General features: G+C 40.1%; 1 protein-coding gene across 5 annotated transcripts in view; it reads left to right on the top strand.

Annotated features, from left to right (window-relative positions):
• Positions 1-18,160, top strand: part of LOC121960036 (plasma membrane calcium-transporting ATPase 1-like) — a 131,125-nt gene that overhangs the window by 95,506 nt on the left and 17,459 nt on the right. For all 5 annotated transcript variants that reach the window (XR_006106946.1, XM_042509646.1, XM_042509631.1 and 2 more), the window contains 10 exons: positions 349-590; positions 676-913; positions 5,150-5,329; positions 6,878-6,965; positions 7,552-7,658; positions 9,798-9,989; positions 13,879-14,092; positions 14,256-14,467; positions 15,494-15,601; positions 17,153-17,335. Coding sequence is in view for 4 of the 5 variants with exons in the window: in XM_042509646.1 (XP_042365580.1) it covers positions 349-590; positions 676-913; positions 5,150-5,329; positions 6,878-6,965; positions 7,552-7,658; positions 9,798-9,989; positions 13,879-14,092; positions 14,256-14,467; positions 15,494-15,601; positions 17,153-17,335 (1,764 nt within the window). In the remaining variant the exon portion in view is untranslated. The remainder of the gene's footprint in view (positions 1-348; positions 591-675; positions 914-5,149; positions 5,330-6,877; positions 6,966-7,551; positions 7,659-9,797; positions 9,990-13,878; positions 14,093-14,255; positions 14,468-15,493; positions 15,602-17,152; positions 17,336-18,160) is intronic.

The following is an 18,160-nucleotide window of genomic DNA, read 5'->3' as shown; positions in this document are numbered from 1 at the left end:
CAGTCTATTAATGTGAAATAGCTCCAGCTGATATAATCTGCTCTCTGCAAAATCTATCAGGAAAAGCAGCAGTCAAAAAAAGAACCCAAAGAACAGAGATCGGTCAGCCTCTGAGATCAGTGAATTTAGATATTTTAGGTCACTGATCCAAAAATCAAACCAGCTGCCAGACCCTGACTGCAAGTTAACTTCTGCTCTCTTTTGCCTCAATACTTATTGTGTGAGTGAACAAAAATCCAGTTACATCAAACACATCTGGACATGCAGAAGTAGCCTTAGTGCTCCTTTCCGCCTGTAATGACACAAAACTGATTGATCATCACACTCAATCTTTTTGTCCCTCCTCAGCCTCCGGAGAAAGAAGGCGGCCTGCCTCGCCACGTGGGCAACAAGACGGAGTGCGCTCTGCTGGGCCTGGTGCTGGACCTGAAGAGGGACTACCAGCCAATCAGAGAAGAGATCCCAGAAGAGAAACTCTACAAGGTTTACACCTTCAACTCCTCCCGCAAATCCATGAGCACGGTGCTGAAGAACGCTGATGGAGGCTTCCGCATGTACAGCAAGGGAGCGTCAGAGATCGTCCTGAGAAAGTACGAAAATACTGAAAATGTCTGTGGGAAGAGGAGAGGACGGACAGACCTAATGATCTCCCTCTGTCTCTGTCTTCTCTCTCAGATGCTCTCGTATCTTGGACGCCCAGGGTCAGCCTCGGGTCTTCAAGCCGAAGGACCGCGACGAGATGGTGCGTAAGGTGATTGAGCCGATGGCGTGCGACGGGCTGAGGACCATCTGCGTGGCTTACAGGGACTTCCCCGCCGAGGCCGGAGAGCCGAACTGGGACAACGAGAACGAAATCCTGAACGAGCTCACCTGCATCGTCGTGGTCGGCATCGAGGACCCCGTCAGACCTGAGGTACAGAACTAATTTATTTTATTTTATTTTATTTTACTTAAAAGGGACCACGTGTGGTTTAGAACATAAATGTTACCGTTTGGTGCACCCTACCAACAGGATTACAGGATTAGGATAGATTAATTATAGGAGTGTCATTTCACATCATACCTCCATCAGGGGTTTAACTCTCAGGTGTGATACATTAAAGATATGATGACATAAAAAATGTATAAGTTAAAAAAATACGTCAATATCGATATCGCAACAATATTGTTGGGTTGACTTTTGGTGCTTTTACAAAATATTTACACAATAAGATTTTTGATAAATAATCATCAGTGAAGTGGATATAATGACAAATGACAAATAATAGAAAAGCTGAACAGTCTGATGCATTAAAAAAATTAGATCACTTTATTGCAAAAACCAGGAAAAGAGAACACTTACAATATTATGAGATCCAAAATCTAATATCTATAGACTTTTCACACTACACTAAGCCCCGGGCTGAGGGAGCTGTAAGTTACACGGAGCTTAGCTCTCCATATCTGTTAATTTATCTCAGTCTGTATTTGCTACTCCTTAAATACATAATTATAATAATAACTTACATTTAAAAAGAAAGAGTTTACAAAGTGCTTTGGCAAACAAAGCAAAGCAGGAGCATGATAGCCCAGAGGCAAAATAACAATAGAAGCCGAACAATAATGTCGAAGTAAAGCCAGACAGTAATTAAGGTGGAACTTAACAAGAAATCAGATGCAAGAACAAGATAAAAGAAAGACGATAAAGAGAAATGGAGTTAAAAACAATGAAAAACATAGCAATAAAAGTAAATACAATAAAAAGATCAAAAGTAGTGAACACTTTAAAAATGGGTTTTAAGGAGTGATTTCAAAGAGGTCACTGATTCCACAAGCTTCATGTCCTCTGCCATACACAAATGAAAGCAGGTATGAGAGAGCGTTTGTCTTTTTCTTTTCCTCTCCTCTTCATCCTGCTGCTAATCATGTCGTGTTCAGAGCAGCTGTTAGGGTCAATATTTGAGGCTGTGGACATTTTGATACTTTCACACCATCATTTTAATATCCATGCATTTATTTATTTGTGCAACATAAGATTATCCAAGGTAGCTGATAAGGTGATCTGTAGGTGACCTGGCCTGGTAGGTATTTCAGGGGCTTTTTCTGTGTTGTGTTTGTTTTTGATTAAGGGGTTGACCCTCGAAACCTCACTTTGGTGGTTACTGAAAATATTCATGAAAGCACGTACGAGTATGCAGACGATCTCTGTTGAGGACCAGTTATTTATCTTGATGTGTGCACCTTTGTAAACATTTTTGAATAATTTTCATAATGGTTCTGGGATGTAACCTCATCAAATGTCCACTGTGCGTTGACCTTTTTGTGTGAGAGAGATTAAATTTCAACATTGAGTATTTTTTTCTTTTTCTTTGTCTTTTTCAGGCAAATATTCGCTGTATGAATTAAAATCTATTGATAGTTTATTTTTCCACTTTGGCGGGCACATTCATGATTGCATCAGCACTTTCACATCTCCCGACCCCCAAAAATATGTCTCCTTTGAAAGCCACATTATAATTTAAACTCTGAGTAAAAAAAGTGGACTTTTTTTAAAGGTCAGTGCTGATAATCAGTGTTTGTCGTCGCAGCTGTTTTCCGCTGCTACAAAAATGATTTTGGCTGATTTTGAAATGTCCTGCATGCTCTGTAGGCATGAAACCAAATCACTGACGTTTGTTTTATTCCTGAAAGAAACATGAGAGAGAAACAGACAAAACATGGAGCTGAAGAGTGTAACCAAACACATCCGACAGGCTGCTCATAATTATATTAAAGTGATTCTGTTGTGAGGAAAAATGCCGAGGTGAAAACATTCAATAGTCCATGACAGAGCTGAGATAAACGAACAGCGTTTTCCGAACAGGAACAGTGGAGTGAGTCGTGGTCAGGTGTGCAGGTGCTCTGAAGTGTTAAATGAAGCCTGTAATGAAGCTCAGACGGCATCAGTGTTGCTGCCTGCTGCTTTAATGTCAGAGCACAAAGATCACAGACAGGATGGAAATAACTGGAGAGCAGCAGGATTCAGCCAGTTTATCTCTACATGACCTGGCATGTGAGAGACACAGAACTCTGCCTAATATTGCCGCTTTTAGACAGAAAATTCATATTAATGTTCTAAAACATGAATCATGCATGTAGCTGTGAGCTGGCAGCTGTAGCAACTGCACGAATACTTCAGCTGTTTGCCATCATTTAAAAGCAGAGGAATTACATGGACAATTATTCTGTTTGGTACCTATTTTCTCATGTTTTTGTGTCTTAATGACAAATCATTTTTGAAATTATTCTAGTAATAAGATAAGACCACTGCAGGCTGCAAGTAACCAAATCATGTCCACTAAAAGTGCTTGTTTTCTAACCACTCGGGCATTTTTGCGATTTACATTAACTTAAAAGGTTTGTTTTTGCCACAGAGAGGCCTGTTTTGTAATTCTAAATGCCTGACAGATTATTTTTATTTTTTTTGCCTTTATTAGATTTTATTAGACAGTTTAAGCGTGAAAGGAGGAGAGAGAGGGGTTTAACATCAGCAAAGGGCTGAGGTTGGAAACAATCCCACAGCCGCTGTGGCGAGGACTTAGCCTCTGTAATGGAGCGCCCGCTCTACCAACTGAGCCACTAGGCGCCCCATGTGTTTGACAACATTATTGAAAGAATCCCTACAGAGATCGACGTTTTTGTGTAAAGAGTAAGCCCCGAAATTGCTATTGCCCATTGCACCAGACTCCATTTACATAAACAGCAATTTTAGCATGTATAGAACCAGCGTATTTTCACATCCAACGGGGTGAAATAAGGGTTTATTTCAACCAAACCAGAGTTGGTGATTGTTGGAGCAATAGAGAGACGGATAAAAGACAGTTTTGTGAGTTGTTATTCGTTTCTGTCGACTGTGAGTGAAATGTGTTTTACATAGATAAAATTGCTGTTTATTTATATGGAGTCTGGTTGGTTTGGTGATGGAGGTTTCTGGAAAAACAAAAAGGGATCTTACTTTGTAAAAAAAAAAAGGTCTGTCTCTGTGGGGATCCTTTACATATTGTTGTCAGCCACTAAAAATAATGTGAATCTGTCTATGGCAAAAACAAACACTTTTAGTGGATATAAACTGACAAGTGGTTACATCGCAGCCTGTTTTGTGGCCACTGCCTGCAGCAGTCTCGCTCAATACAGGACCAATATTAAGAATCATTGATCCCATTAGACACTTAGACACAATATCGGAAAACAGATTCCAGGTTAAAAATACTGACGTTACCCTTTAAAAGTTATGTATCGCCATCACGCAGGATACAACGCTGAACAAAGTCTAGCAGTGACACACAGCAACTAGTCAGTAAAGCAGCCTGGATCAGCCTTGAGTACTTTTTCTGTCTGTATGTTGCACCTGGTGTGTCCCAGGTGTGTTCAATGACCCGTCTGACCCCTGTCCCCTTAGTTACTGTCGCTACACCTGACGGCTCTCCGTTCTGCCGCTGCACATGTTGAATGTGCAATCGTAACAGTTTTACCATAAAAATCCATATTCATTTTTGAACATTGGATCATTGAACTTCAGTATGTTCCGAAAAATCTTCAACCATCTCACTGGCTGGAAAATGCTCATCATAATGACAGTCCAGCCTCTTTACTTGCTCCAGGCTCCCCTCTGTGCGGATCAAACATGTGATGTGTGTTTGTGTTTGGAAGCAGCACAGAACTCCTGTTGGTCTATTGGTCAAATGCCATTTGAGCCACCCGTTGAGCAGACGAAGTCGTCAACAGCTTTCTGATTGTTCACTGACCATTATGTCGCCATGGACTCCTCGCAGATGTCAGTCTGCGTCTCTTGTTATTCACTCTATTATCTGAGATGAATGAGGTCTCACTTAGGATTTGATAAAAAAAAAAAAAAAAAAACGTCAACGGTGAGATCTCAGGTGAAATCTGCTGCAGCTGTTGCAGGATGAGTCCCACATGTTGGCATCTGGAGACGTGATTCTCGATCTGTTTTATCATGAATCGCTTTAATAGAATAAATCAGACTAAAGGACTCAACATCAGAGTGTCTCACTTGGGTTGAAGATGAGTGAGTGTCCTTAAAATGATCTTTAAATCAGTGGATAAATCACAAAGAGAAGCTGGCGACTTTCCCCTGAACAGCTGTGCTTTTTTTCTGACACTCTTCCAGGTACCTGAGGCTATTTCTAAGTGCCAGCGTGCAGGCATCACTGTTCGTATGGTCACCGGAGACAACATCAACACCGCCCGCGCCATCGCAACCAAGTGTGGCATCCTGCTGCCCGGGGAGGACTTCCTGTGTCTGGAGGGTAAAGAGTTCAACAGGCAGATCAGAAACGACCAGGGAGAGGTGAGACCAGGGCAGCAAGGTTTTACTGAAAGTTAACACAGCGAACAAATATGGAATTAAAATTTTAAGCCTGAAAGCTATAAGAAGTTTGTACCACAGGATGACTCTGAAATTTACAGCCTTGAATTTCATCACATATTTTCAGTAATGTAATATGTGATGATTTATTGGTCTGGCCCATTCAGAGTCCAATTATGTTCCAAATAAAAAAGGTATATATTATAACGGTGCATTTCTACTCTAAATGCTTTTATAATTGTTAGCAAAAACAATTTTTGGTTAGGATACTTTATAATGTGTTTTTTCTGTCCATGCCAGTGGACAAAGAATCCGAATGCAGAAACCACCTGATAGTAAAAATGACAATTAATTGTCTTAGTAGACCTTTTTTCAACAAAAAAACATGAGTTTATTTATTTGTCATGAATGGTTAATATCATATCATCAGTTCACAATCGATTCACTCATATCAGTGAATAAGGTGATGCTTTAAAACACGTTGTAGTAAATGTTTTGCATAGTATTTGTAATTATGACTCAGAATATCTGCAGTTTCTGAAGCATCTCAAAAAACAGTATGTTGAAAACCTCCTGCCATTAATATTTTGTGAACATAATAAAAAGGATGAATTATAATCTGACTGTATTATTCAGAATCAAATCAGAACAGTATTTCCCTTTTTAAACTGTATTTCCCCTTTTCATTTTCCGGTTTTTGAAAAAATCCTGAGTAAAATCTTTCATATCATGTTTTTAACATATATAAGTAATGTTAAATATCGTGTTTACTTTAACAATAGACTTAATAGACTGAAATGTTTCCTGGCCTCCTCCTTTCCCCGTGGTTGGCCATGCTTGTTAAAAATAAATAAATAATAATAATAAAGTTTATTTATATAGCATTTATCAAAAACAATGTTACAAAGTGCTCTGCACTTAAAATCACACAAAAAAGACAGAAATTTTTTGAAACACAACGCACAAGAAAAATATTAAAACAACACACAGGAAAAAAATTAAAATGCAAGAAGTACAATACAAAACAAAACATTTTAAAGCAATGGTTGAATTTCAATAAGGGGGGACGTGGCCCTACTGCGGTCCGCTTTAGATTAAATTGAAACACTGTGATTGGCTTACAGACATCAGTTCAAATACGCCTGTGCATTTGGGTGTAGTCAGATGACATTGATCATAGATCCAGACATCCTAGAAAAGTCATGTCTGTTAAAATGACCGGGGGTCTTTACGGTCTCGTCCTTGTTCAGCTGCTGCAACAGATTTCAGTTTCTGTCTTTTTGACCGATGTCTGTCCAGTTTTCTCAGGTGTTTTAATCTTGATTTGATCAGTATGTGGTTGCTGATAGTCATCAGGTTTGAGCATCTGTATGAAATAAAGGCCAAACTACAAAATAAAAGTTTCTCCATTGTACTAGAACATAATACTTAGAGGCGGGTTACGGAGGATTTTCTGCTTTCATGCTGTAATTACACAGACAGGGATTGTAATTTAAAAATGTTTTTTTTTCTTGTTTAATGTGTTTTTAGGTGGAACAAGAGCGTCTGGACAAAGTTTGGCCCAAACTTCGCGTTCTGGCTCGTTCCTCACCGACGGACAAACACACTCTGGTCAAAGGTGGGTTCAGTTTTTGAAAATGTGTACCATTTAGCTTTCTTTACTGCTTGTTAGATCTTTATTTGTCCCTGTGTACAAAATGAGATAACAGGAAAAGGACAGTTCAGCCTAAAATCATATATATGTATTTTTCTCTTATCTGTAGTTGTACTGCTTTTTATCAGTCTGGATTGTTTTGTTGTTGAGTGTCAGAGTGTTGCAGATGTCGGCCGTAGAGACGTCTGACTGCTCTCCAATATAATGGAACTGAATCATGACCGTGTTACTCAAGATAACCCACAGACCTTAATGTGAGCAGGTTCATGTAGGCACTACTTTCTTTCTACCGAATTACACCCACCAACTGTATCACTGCGCAGAGGGAAGCGTGTATCTGGTGCTTGTGACAAAATAACCTGGGTTAATGAATAAGTACAGGAAAGAGGAATAACATGTCATTTTGATTTCGGGTTGAATTGTGCCTCAGTCATATCTCATACTGGTTCAACTCTAGTTGAAGAACAGTAAATAGCTTCAAAATGTTGTTCTTCTTTCTTAAGTATTAATTGAAATGCTGAGTTGTTTTGTTCTTTTTATTATCGATCAGGCATCATCGACAGCACGGTGGGTGAGACTCGGCAGGTGGTGGCAGTGACAGGTGACGGTACCAACGACGGCCCCGCCCTCAAGAAAGCTGATGTTGGCTTTGCCATGGTAACCACTTCTTCATTTCCTCCTTTTTTTCCCCACAACTCAGCACTGCTTCTTATCTGCTGCTCCAGTTTGCTCTGCATCATCACCAAAGAACAGAAAAATCTTTGCGTTACTTCAATTTGTAAACAGCCATGAAAAAGTCCACAATAACACCTGAGTTTCATGCCATTCATAAAGAAATCCGTGAAATAAATAAATCAGTGAATGTTGAGTTTGGATGCTCATCAGTGGGGTCCCACTGTGCCGCCACATTACTGATCTTATTCTCCAAAGACAAAGAGAGGGACAACAAAGAGACCGATTCTGTCTTTATATTTTTGGTTTATGTCTGTCTATCTACAGTCAGCAGTCTTACCTCCTGTTCAGGGACAGTTAATCATTAATTAGCCGACAGACCTGATCTCTGCTCTCAGTCTTCAGTCCACATCAGTGGCTTTTAGCCTATTAAATAACATTTACATGTACTTTACATCATTATTCTCAAAATTTGTCAGGCCACACTGCTGTGTTTTATACTTTTACATGTATTTTTCTTCCATTTTCTAGCATCTATCAGTTACTATTAATTTCTGTACAATTTTTTTTTTTTTTTCCATGAAATCTCTTCGCGAACATTAGGACTGTACCGATGGTACAGAATGTGAATGTTAAAACATTGGTTTAGGTAATAATTTGGATGTTATAAGACAAAAAGAAGGTAAAAAAATCATAAATAATAATAATTAAATAATTAAAATACTGACAATAACTGTATCCTGAGAGATGGGTTACATTGTCATCTGACTCATCAGCAGCGTGTGTCAAAAAAATGGTCTTGGAAATCTCATGTGGCCCCTCTCATGAGGTGTAGTTTGCCTCCAATCTGAAGGGTATTGACCTTTTGATATAGTTTTTTTGAGTTCACACTGGAAATACTTAAGCAAAGGGCTCCAAAGGACCACACTTACCTTTTCATGAGGTAGGACAATTCTGCCATTTCTGCGACTCAACACAGTCTGCAGATAATAATGATAATATAATAATGTAGTGACTTTGAGCGTCAGTAAGAGGTTTGTGGGTGCTGATGGTTCAGAGGGTTAAATGCAGTTGTGAATTAGCAGCAGTGGCGTATGGTTCCTCAAAGAAACACACTAAAAATCAGTCAAAGACACTGATTGAAGCAGCTCTGCTCGCTGTCACAGTGTTTCTGATCAGTGACTGTTTCAACTGCTGCTGATCAGAAAATATTCACAGCGTGTCGTTTCTCCCATGTGACACCGGCGCACAAAGAGCTGCCTTGAACTCAGCCGATCAGCTGATATTATAGCCGGCACAGATAAATTAAAAGCACAGTGGAAGAGCTCAGTAACATCAGCTGTCTCCTCTGAGTGTTGTTGTGACCTTTGTTTACTGAGGAAAGTCATCTGAACACCAGAGTCTCCTGCAGGCTGCTGAGCAGCTGCTCTGCTGTCAAACAGCAATCTGACAGCAGTAACTGTTCCCGAACACATCACAGGGGCAGTCGGGGGATTTAAACCAGTGACCTTTTAGTCCTAATGTGTCCCATTTGGAATATTTTCAGTTTGCACCCATGTGTCCCAGTTCAATTATCACCTGTTCAGCTGGAAAACAGAGAGCGATCCCCCTCCGTCTGTCTGGAAGAGTCTGAGTCTGCAGAGACACAGCGACTCACATCACAGCTTCTCTTAACATGACGCTCGTTCTCCTGTTTTAATTTCCACACTGTGTCAGATGGGTGGGTTAAAAATAGTGTCACTTAAAGCTTTGCACACTTAAGCAGCATTATCCTTTAAATCAGAGGCCTACGGGAAGGTTGTTTTCTCCAAGAAAACTGGGGGAAAAAAGAACCTCCAGTATTATTTTTTAACATTTCCACTGTATCCACTCTGAGGATGAGCAGCTGGTGTTTCCCTCTCCTCCCCCTCGTGCCTGTCACGCTGCTCTGCAGGTACAGAAGCAAAATACTGCTGAGAGCAGCAGCTCTCTCCTGCAGATGACACGGCAGGCAGTCACATTAAACTTCAGAAAAATAATCACAAATCATGAAAATGTGCCTTTTTAGCTTGTGAACCATTAAAATGAATCACCCATCGACAATCATGAGCCAGGATCTGATCGTTTTCCGTTTCTTCTTCTCAGGGAATCGCCGGCACAGACGTGGCAAAGGAGGCTTCTGACATCATCCTGACAGATGACAACTTCACCAGCATCGTCAAGGCCGTCATGTGGGGAAGAAACGTCTACGACAGCATCTCAAAGTTCCTGCAGTTTCAGCTGACCGTCAACGTGGTGGCCGTGATCGTGGCGTTCACCGGCGCCTGCATCACACAGGTAGGCTGAAGGCTGAAGGCTGCACACTAATGTGAGGTTACGGCTCGTGGTGTTTCACAGCTGCTGAGACACCAGGAGGTCTGAATCTGAGAGCAGTGATGGATCGGCTCGTATTAACACATGAATCTGCTGTTGCAGCTGAAAGTAACCTACAGGTTTGGGGCGTTAAACATTCATAGTCATCAGTTCCCTCGTGTGGTGTTTATAACTGGCTGTTTGGTTTCTGTTACGGTTGGTATCTTTGGTGTTTTTAGGGGAAATCCAGAGCTGCCAATATAGAAATGAACTCATCATGAAATAATTTAAATTTTAACTCAGTTTGTGTGCTCATAATGAAAGACAATTTTTTTAACTTAATTTGTGTGTAATTTCCTCTGAAATAAGCTTTATTTTCACAGTCATCAGAAAGAAAGAAAAAAACGTATCTAAATTTATGGATAACGGTCGGTTGTGGTGTCCTCTGATTCGGGTGATCCGGCTGTTTGATGTTACATCCTGTTTGGTGTTTTTTGTGAATGACTTAATGACTTTTTTCACCAAAGAGGCCTGTGGGAATCCCATAAAAAGGACAATCCCACTAGATTTCTAATTGGAGCTGAATTCAAATCAAGACAAATTTAAATGTAGAGACTTTGTTTACTTATTTTTTTTCTTTTTTTTAATAAATTTAGGTTTCACATTGCAAGCTGTGAAAGACTCCGAGTCACATTCAGTTACATCATGATAACGCTAGTGTTTGTCATCTTTTAAGTACATTAAACTGTTGTCTCTGGAGCTTTTATGTTATTTTTCATTTGGTTCATTCTAAAAAAAAGTGATTTGAATTTTAGATTGTGTCATACATTATGCACACGTTAATGGAAAATTAATTTTATTTTGATTCTTGCAGCTTTAGACGTCTGTACTTTGTATCAGCACTATCGGTATGACCATGAGTGGGTAATTGTTTGTCGGTCCACAACTCCTGATTCAGATGTTTTGACAACTATTGGATAGCTGAAAAATAATTTTTGAGTGTATTGAGCATGGACTGAATACAATATTGGACGTGGCTCCCAGGTCATGGACGTATTAAGAGAAATGGATACAACATCGGCGATGGGGCCCCGTTCATTCCTATGAGAGTTGCTCAGTGGTGCATGACGCTAAAATGGCTCAACTGCCGTGTGTAAAATTACCTGGATGATCAGCGCTGCTATAGACGCTGAGCATGGCTGAGCGCGGCTGAGCACGACTGCCAACTTCAGCCAGCTGAGCGACTGACTTCTGTTCTAGCGCTCCACGAGCTTAATGGCAAATGAGGATAAAATGATTTAATCTTGCTGAATTTTTAAACTCCAAAAGTTACCCGAGTGGATGAATTAACTCATGATAGTGAAAGGAGACATTTCAAGGTGGTTATGGTGCCAAAAAAAAAAAAAAAAAAAAAAGTATTCACTGAATTATAGATTTCTCTTTCTCAATGTACGTCTAAGAAAAGACCCAACGGCATGAGATGAACCAAGATGGCAATGATCAGAAGGCTCATTTCCTTCTCTCCTCATGTTTTTAAAAGAAATGAAACCAGTTCTCGAGTTTCAGAGGTTTAAATGCTTGAGAAAGGCGTCCGAATGCAGCACAAGAAAACTGATGTTGATCCAGGTGTTAAAGGGTTAATATCACCAGGATAAATGTTGCGTGGTTCAGCCATCAGTCAGCTGGTTGAACCTGATTCAGGACGCACACGTTTGAATGAGAATTTGAGCACAAATGAGACCAAACACTGAGTTGTGTAACATGTTGGCTGCACTCAGCTGTGAATCAGTGTTTCCTTCTCTGTGGATTTTGACGATTGAACGGAAGTTTGTGTCCAGATATTATATTAATTTTTGAGGCTCACTGGATGCATCTGCTCTTCTGTAAATCACCTTCTGATCAAATCTCCACAGAAACCAGAAAAAGAGAGTCATTTTTTGATGTGACCGTCGGAGCGCTGTGAGGAGGCGAGGCAGCCGTGTCACTTTTTTTTGTTTCATAATGTGTCTCTAATCAGGAAACTGAACTCCTGACACAATGAAAAAAGTAACTTGCGGCTGTGTATTAATTGAAAGGCTCACAGCTGGCAGGACAGATAACTAACTCGGCTGCAGAGTAGAGAGCACAAAGTAGGCTAAGATACAGCCTGAAACCATGGCAACACGTCACCATCATAATCCTGAAATATAACAGGGCCTCAGCAGGTCTGTGCTCTCCGTGTTTATACTCACTGATCAGCCAGCGCTTCGTCTCTGTTTGGCCGCTGACATGTTGGCACAGATCATTAAAAGATGGTAAACTGATTCATGTCTTTATTGTATGTACAGAGGAATGTTTCAGGGGCGTAGGTTTGGTTTCACGAATGGAGGGGGTCCAATGAAATGTGTGCGCGTGTGTGTGTGTGTTCCTGCATTTATGTGCATTTGAAGGAAGGAAACACACAGGGATATAATTAGTCGTGATTATGGTACTGTGGTATAAAAAAAAAGAAGCACTATTTAAATCTCTTTATTGTTAAAGCACTAACCTTACTTAAAGGAATACTTATAAGTATATTTACTCACACCTTGTTATTTTGAATTCATGAAGAGGACTGTGTTTTTACAAGAAATCCAAAGACGGAGAAAATTCTTGATGATTGAAGTCATAGAGGTCCACATTTAACAGCAAATATTTATCATAACATCCATTTACAATCTCGCACAGAACTCGTGCAGTATAATCTAAGTCGTATGCTCGATACTTCACAAACAGACGGGCTCAGCCATCAGGGAACTGAACCAAAAGTGAAACTTATCGATGCAAAGCCGGACTGCATCAGCTGAAACAGTAATTTGACCTCGCTGAAGACGGGAGCTGCTACGACCACAGTCAGTTTGCTCGTTTGTGTTATTGTGTGACTTTGGTGTTTTTCAATTAAGTTTTATTTATGAAGTTCATTATCGCAAATCACAATGTGCCTCAGAGGGCTTTACGGCGAACAGCATCCCTCTGTCCCAAAAAAACCTTAATGGGAGAAAAAGAAGTAAAAAACGGTAGAAACCTCAGGAAGAGCAACTGAAGAGGACGTGCAATAGACGTTATAAGAACCAGTAAAATTAAAGTAGACGACAAGAGAGAGAGGGTCAGAGATGCACAGCAACAATAATAGTAACAATAACAAAAATAAAAATTAATAAATGTAATTTATGATAGCATGTAATATTACATCCAGATATTGCAGCTTATGTATGGAAATAACAATCGTGTGTATAATAACAGCTTTTTAAAGGGTAGTTTAAGGTTCACTAACGTCACACAATAACACAAACTGACTAACAGACTCCTTTACTTCAAAGACTGTCCTTTACTCTGTTTACTGTTTACTGCAAATGAAAATGTGAATTTTATTCTTTCTCTTGTTAAAAAACGAGAGAGGAGGGGGAGGTTCCCTTTTCAGCGCCGAGTGGTGTCGATCTCATGCTTGCATGTGGCCTCAATAACATCCACCAATACATGATGTCCCAGTGGAAATAATGCACTTAGATTGACTCAGCAGCCAGAATATGCAGTAACATTGTGTTTCATTCAGCTCACATGTGCAAACATGTTTTTGAATCAGTGCGTTGGACTCGCTGAGCTCTTAGGCCGACTCCACCAGTGTCTGTAGTCACGTCGTCATGAGTCGACGCTCTTCAGACTGAATGTGAGGTGGATTTTAGAGGTTTGCATAAAAAGTCAAAGCGTTTATTAAGAACTGAGGAGGAGGAGCATTTGTTTAAGCTGAAAATAATTTGATTTGAGAAAAGAAATTTGCATTTATTCTAAAGCGGTATGACTAAAATGTGCAGAGATGGAGTCCTGACCTCTCCTCCTCCCTCTCTTCTTCCTGCAGGACTCTCCTCTGAAGGCCGTCCAAATGCTCTGGGTCAACCTCATCATGGACACGCTGGCGTCTCTCGCTCTGGCCACCGAGCCGCCCACCGAGTCTCTGCTGCTGCGTAAACCGTACGGCCGCGACAAGCCTCTCATCTCCAGGACCATGATGAAGAACATCCTGGGCCACGCCGTGTACCAGCTCGTCATCATCTTCACCCTGCTCTTCGCTGGTGAGTTAAACTAACAACGCGCAAAAGGACAAATCCATCGCTGTCTGTCTGTGAGATCTTCACATTTTGGAAATACTCTTCATTTTTTAAAAAATCAATATATGAATCCGTTTTAGAGGAAATGTATGGATATTAAGATGATTATTATGTGTTTGTTTCTCAGGCGAGACGTTTTTCGACATCGACAGCGGACGTAATGCTCCCCTGCACTCGCCGCCTTCAGAGCACTACACCATCGTGTTCAACGTGTTCGTCATGATGCAGCTCTTCAACGAAATCAATGCCAGGAAGATCCACGGAGAGAGGAACGTGTTCGAGGGCGTCTACAGGAACCCCATCTTCTGCAGCGTCGTGCTGGGCACCTTCGCCCTGCAGGTAACTCATCCACCGCCATCATCATCATCATCATCATCATCATCACCTAATGCAGTGACTCCAAAACTTCCCTCTCTCATCCTCTGCTTTTATAGATACATAGATCCGAAATTTATATGTAAAAATTATTAAATTAAGGTCGCTTATATTCTGAGTTTAATGCCGACATACATCTAACCAGCCAAAAACCTTAAAGGCCTGCCCAAGCAGGAAGGCTGCAGCATCATAGCGTTTTTCAAGTGGCGTCCTCAATGACCTTTAAAAAACTAATGAACACGTTGTTCAACCTGAAGAGGCTAAATAAGGTAGAATCAAAAGTGCATATAAACATATCAACTTTTTCCTTCTTGTTTTCTTAAAGACAATTTTTTGTATTTATGGTTCATCAATTAACTTTGTGTTCTTTACTAAGTATAATACAATGTATTGTGCAGGTTTACATTTGTATATAATAATATAATAATAATTTTGTTATGCTGATGCATACAGTTTATGTCTGTGTTTCTCAAAAATCACTAAATAAATAATATTTTTTAAAAATAAAATAAAAGATTTTAACATAAGCCCTTCCTGCAACACATTAAAACACCTCGTCCTAAATATAATCTGCTCCTGCTAACGCCAGAGGAAATTATTATAAATTGTAGCAGATATTGCAAATTCAAATATCTCAAATATCAAATTCAAAGACTTAGTAATCTCGAAAACAGCTTGTCACTGTAGTTTTGATCAAACGTCTCTCACACTTAAGTAAACTGTGCATTTGTTTTGGGTTTATTTCCAGCGGCAGATCAGTCCATATGTGCAGTATTTGTGGCAGCAGGAGTTTTTAAGAGTTTTTGGACGACAATGGAGCTCAACAAAGACTTTAGATACACGGATAATACTTACGTTAGAAGATCAGTTCATTGTTAGTTTGGGTGTTGCGTTTGTTAACAATAAGAAAAACACAGAAGTCGAGTCCTCACTGAGACTGTGTCCCCACTCAGCAGCTAACACGTCCTCTATGTGTCTTTTCCTCCTCAGATCATCATCGTCCAGTTCGGAGGGAAGCCGTTCTCCTGCACCGCTCTGACCATCGACCAGTGGCTGTGGTGCGTGTTCATCGGTGTGGGCGAGCTGCTGTGGGGACAGGTGAGACCAGAACCAGAACCAGAACCACAGGTGTTCAGTTCAGCATCAGAGCCGCATGTGAAAACTGAGCTCTGAGAATAAACATGTACTGAGGAGGAGATGAAGAGGTGGATACATGAGGTCTGTGGCAGCAAACTGTTGCCTGTCACACTTGCGCTGCAGCAGCGTTGCCATCACGACCATCGCCATGGTAATGAGCTCCGCACATGAAAGCAGCGCAACTCCTGTTTACGAGCTCTGAGGGAAAACAAACCCAGCGTGTCAGTCCCTTTGTGGATACACACAAACACAGCAGCACATGCATGATCCTGGTAGCATGTACACACACACACGGAGGCTCAGAAAGCATACATTACACAGAAGGAAAGTTGAGTGAGAAGAAACCTTGTGGGTTCAGTCGGAGGGCAGCGACTGAGAACAGAGACGCAGAAAGATGCTGACAGAAACAGACTGATCTGAGCTCCTTTGTTTCTAACAGAGAGAGAGAGAGGATGACAGAAATATAAAAAGCTCCTGTGCAGCTGCAGCAGGAGGCCGGGTGTGTCTCTCTGCTCTTTTTTAATCAACAATAAACAAACATTAATACATAAAACAGTACAGCAGTACAGGTAATACAGTATGAAGTCAGGAAAGTCAACACAGCATGACATAAGACGTCTGTTTAACAGCAAGATAAGATGTGCAGACATAAAATAAATAAAACAAAATAAATGTAAAAAATGATCATGTTCTTATTGTTTTTAGGAGTTCTCATAGACCATATTTAAGGTTTATTAAAAATAAATCAAGCTTCACTTTTAGCTTCAGGGAGCAGATGCTTTTTGATAAAGAATTTTGTAAGTAGTATGCAGAAAAAAGGGTCGATTTGTCAGGATTTCTGTGGTAGAAAAAAATGCTTTTATGAATTTTTATCAAAAACTAAGTTGTCAAACTTTCTTTGACATCCATGAAAAACTTCCTTCATGATGTTGATTATAAAAAGGCAAAGATTAATTTAGTGTTGCACTTCTTTAAAGAGACTGAAAAAAAACTTTATTTTATTTTATTTTTCAGGATTAAAAACAGTGAGACACCACAGTGATACATGGTTAGATCAGTAATGAATAAACAACAGATCTCTCAACAAACAATAGACCAAAAAAACAAAAGAAAAACACTGACAGCAACTACTACGACCATTCACATAGTAATAATAATAGTGTTGAGAAAAGAAAAGAGAAAAACCCCTTCAACTTTGGTTCTTAGAAAATTGGTCTTAATTATTAAATTGGTATTAAAAAAGTCTGTAAAATTAATTAATTTGCCTCAAGGTGTAGGAATCCTGAAATCTTGCATTTTGCACAGAGCAACTAGATGCATCATTTTGTTTAACAACACCCACGACTTTCGAACTCCAATCATCCAGCTTTTCTTCTAAAGCTGAAAACTTTCACAGTTTTTTCCCCGGGCTTATTCGGCTAAACCATGACCAGTAAACTGACCTTTATGTGTAAAATCAGCAGAAAGAATCTGAAACAAAATCATATTTGTGTGTTTTTCTGTCAATCTCAGCTGATCTCGGCCATCCCCACCCACCACCTGAAGTTCCTGAAGGAGGCCGGTCACGGCATCACGAAGGAGGAGATCCACGAGGAGGAGCTGACGGAGGGAGCCGACGAGATCGACCACGCTGAGATGGAGCTGAGGAGAGGCCAGATCCTCTGGTTCAGAGGTCTGAACCGCATCCAGACGCAGGTACGACCGTCATGACACCAAACTCACCGCCTCGGCTAACTTTAACTCTAACCTTACTTTTCATTTTAAGGTTGTTCTGATATCAGCTGGTGACTCAGATTTCTGTTCTGTCCTGAGAGCTGCAGAAAACACCAGTTGCCATGGTGATGCAGGAGGCACTGGAAGAAAATATATGACTTTTTCTTCCCATTTTTTGTTTGCTTCTTGTCAGTTGTCTCGCAGGTATGAATTGTTTGAACCCGTGAAGTTGTTCGATAAATTTCTGATCATTGTCGTCGTCAAGACAAACTTTAGATCAAATTCAACAGCACCCTCCTGGTCCTCGCCTTCATCCTCCCAAAATCAAACCAACATCCGCCGAACCAAAGGGAGGTAAAAAAAAAAAAAAAAAAAGAAAGTCTTTCATCCAGACAGTGAGGAGAGACTTCATTCACTTCAAACATTTCTGACTGTTTATGAGAGCTGCAGATTCAAACTGTAGGAAGCTAGTTTAGATAATTAGCTTGAATGTGGACTCATTTATCCAAAATCTAAACTGATTTTCTTTTTAACTAACTGTGCAGGAACAGATAAACACAAAATCTTTGAAAAAAACATATAAGGCACAAAAAATATCTTTCTTGTTGATACAAACTGAAAAAGTAGCAGATATGATGGTTTCTGCAGATCTCCGATACAACCAGCTGCAATAAAAGGTAAAAGAAGGCAGATCTATTAGTCATTTTTTAAAGAAAAAAAAATGAAATTACATTTGTCCTTGATCCTGCTACGTCTTCATCTGCTACATCTGATGGTCCAGAAACACTTGTGAGGTCAAAGTTACAG

The sequence above is a fragment of the Plectropomus leopardus genome, chromosome 2, assembly GCF_008729295.1.
Source record: "Plectropomus leopardus isolate mb chromosome 2, YSFRI_Pleo_2.0, whole genome shotgun sequence".
NCBI classification, from domain to species: domain Eukaryota; kingdom Metazoa; phylum Chordata; class Actinopteri; order Perciformes; family Serranidae; genus Plectropomus; species Plectropomus leopardus.
Note: the sequence above shows the minus strand (reverse complement) of the source record. Positions and strands in the feature narration are given on the sequence as shown.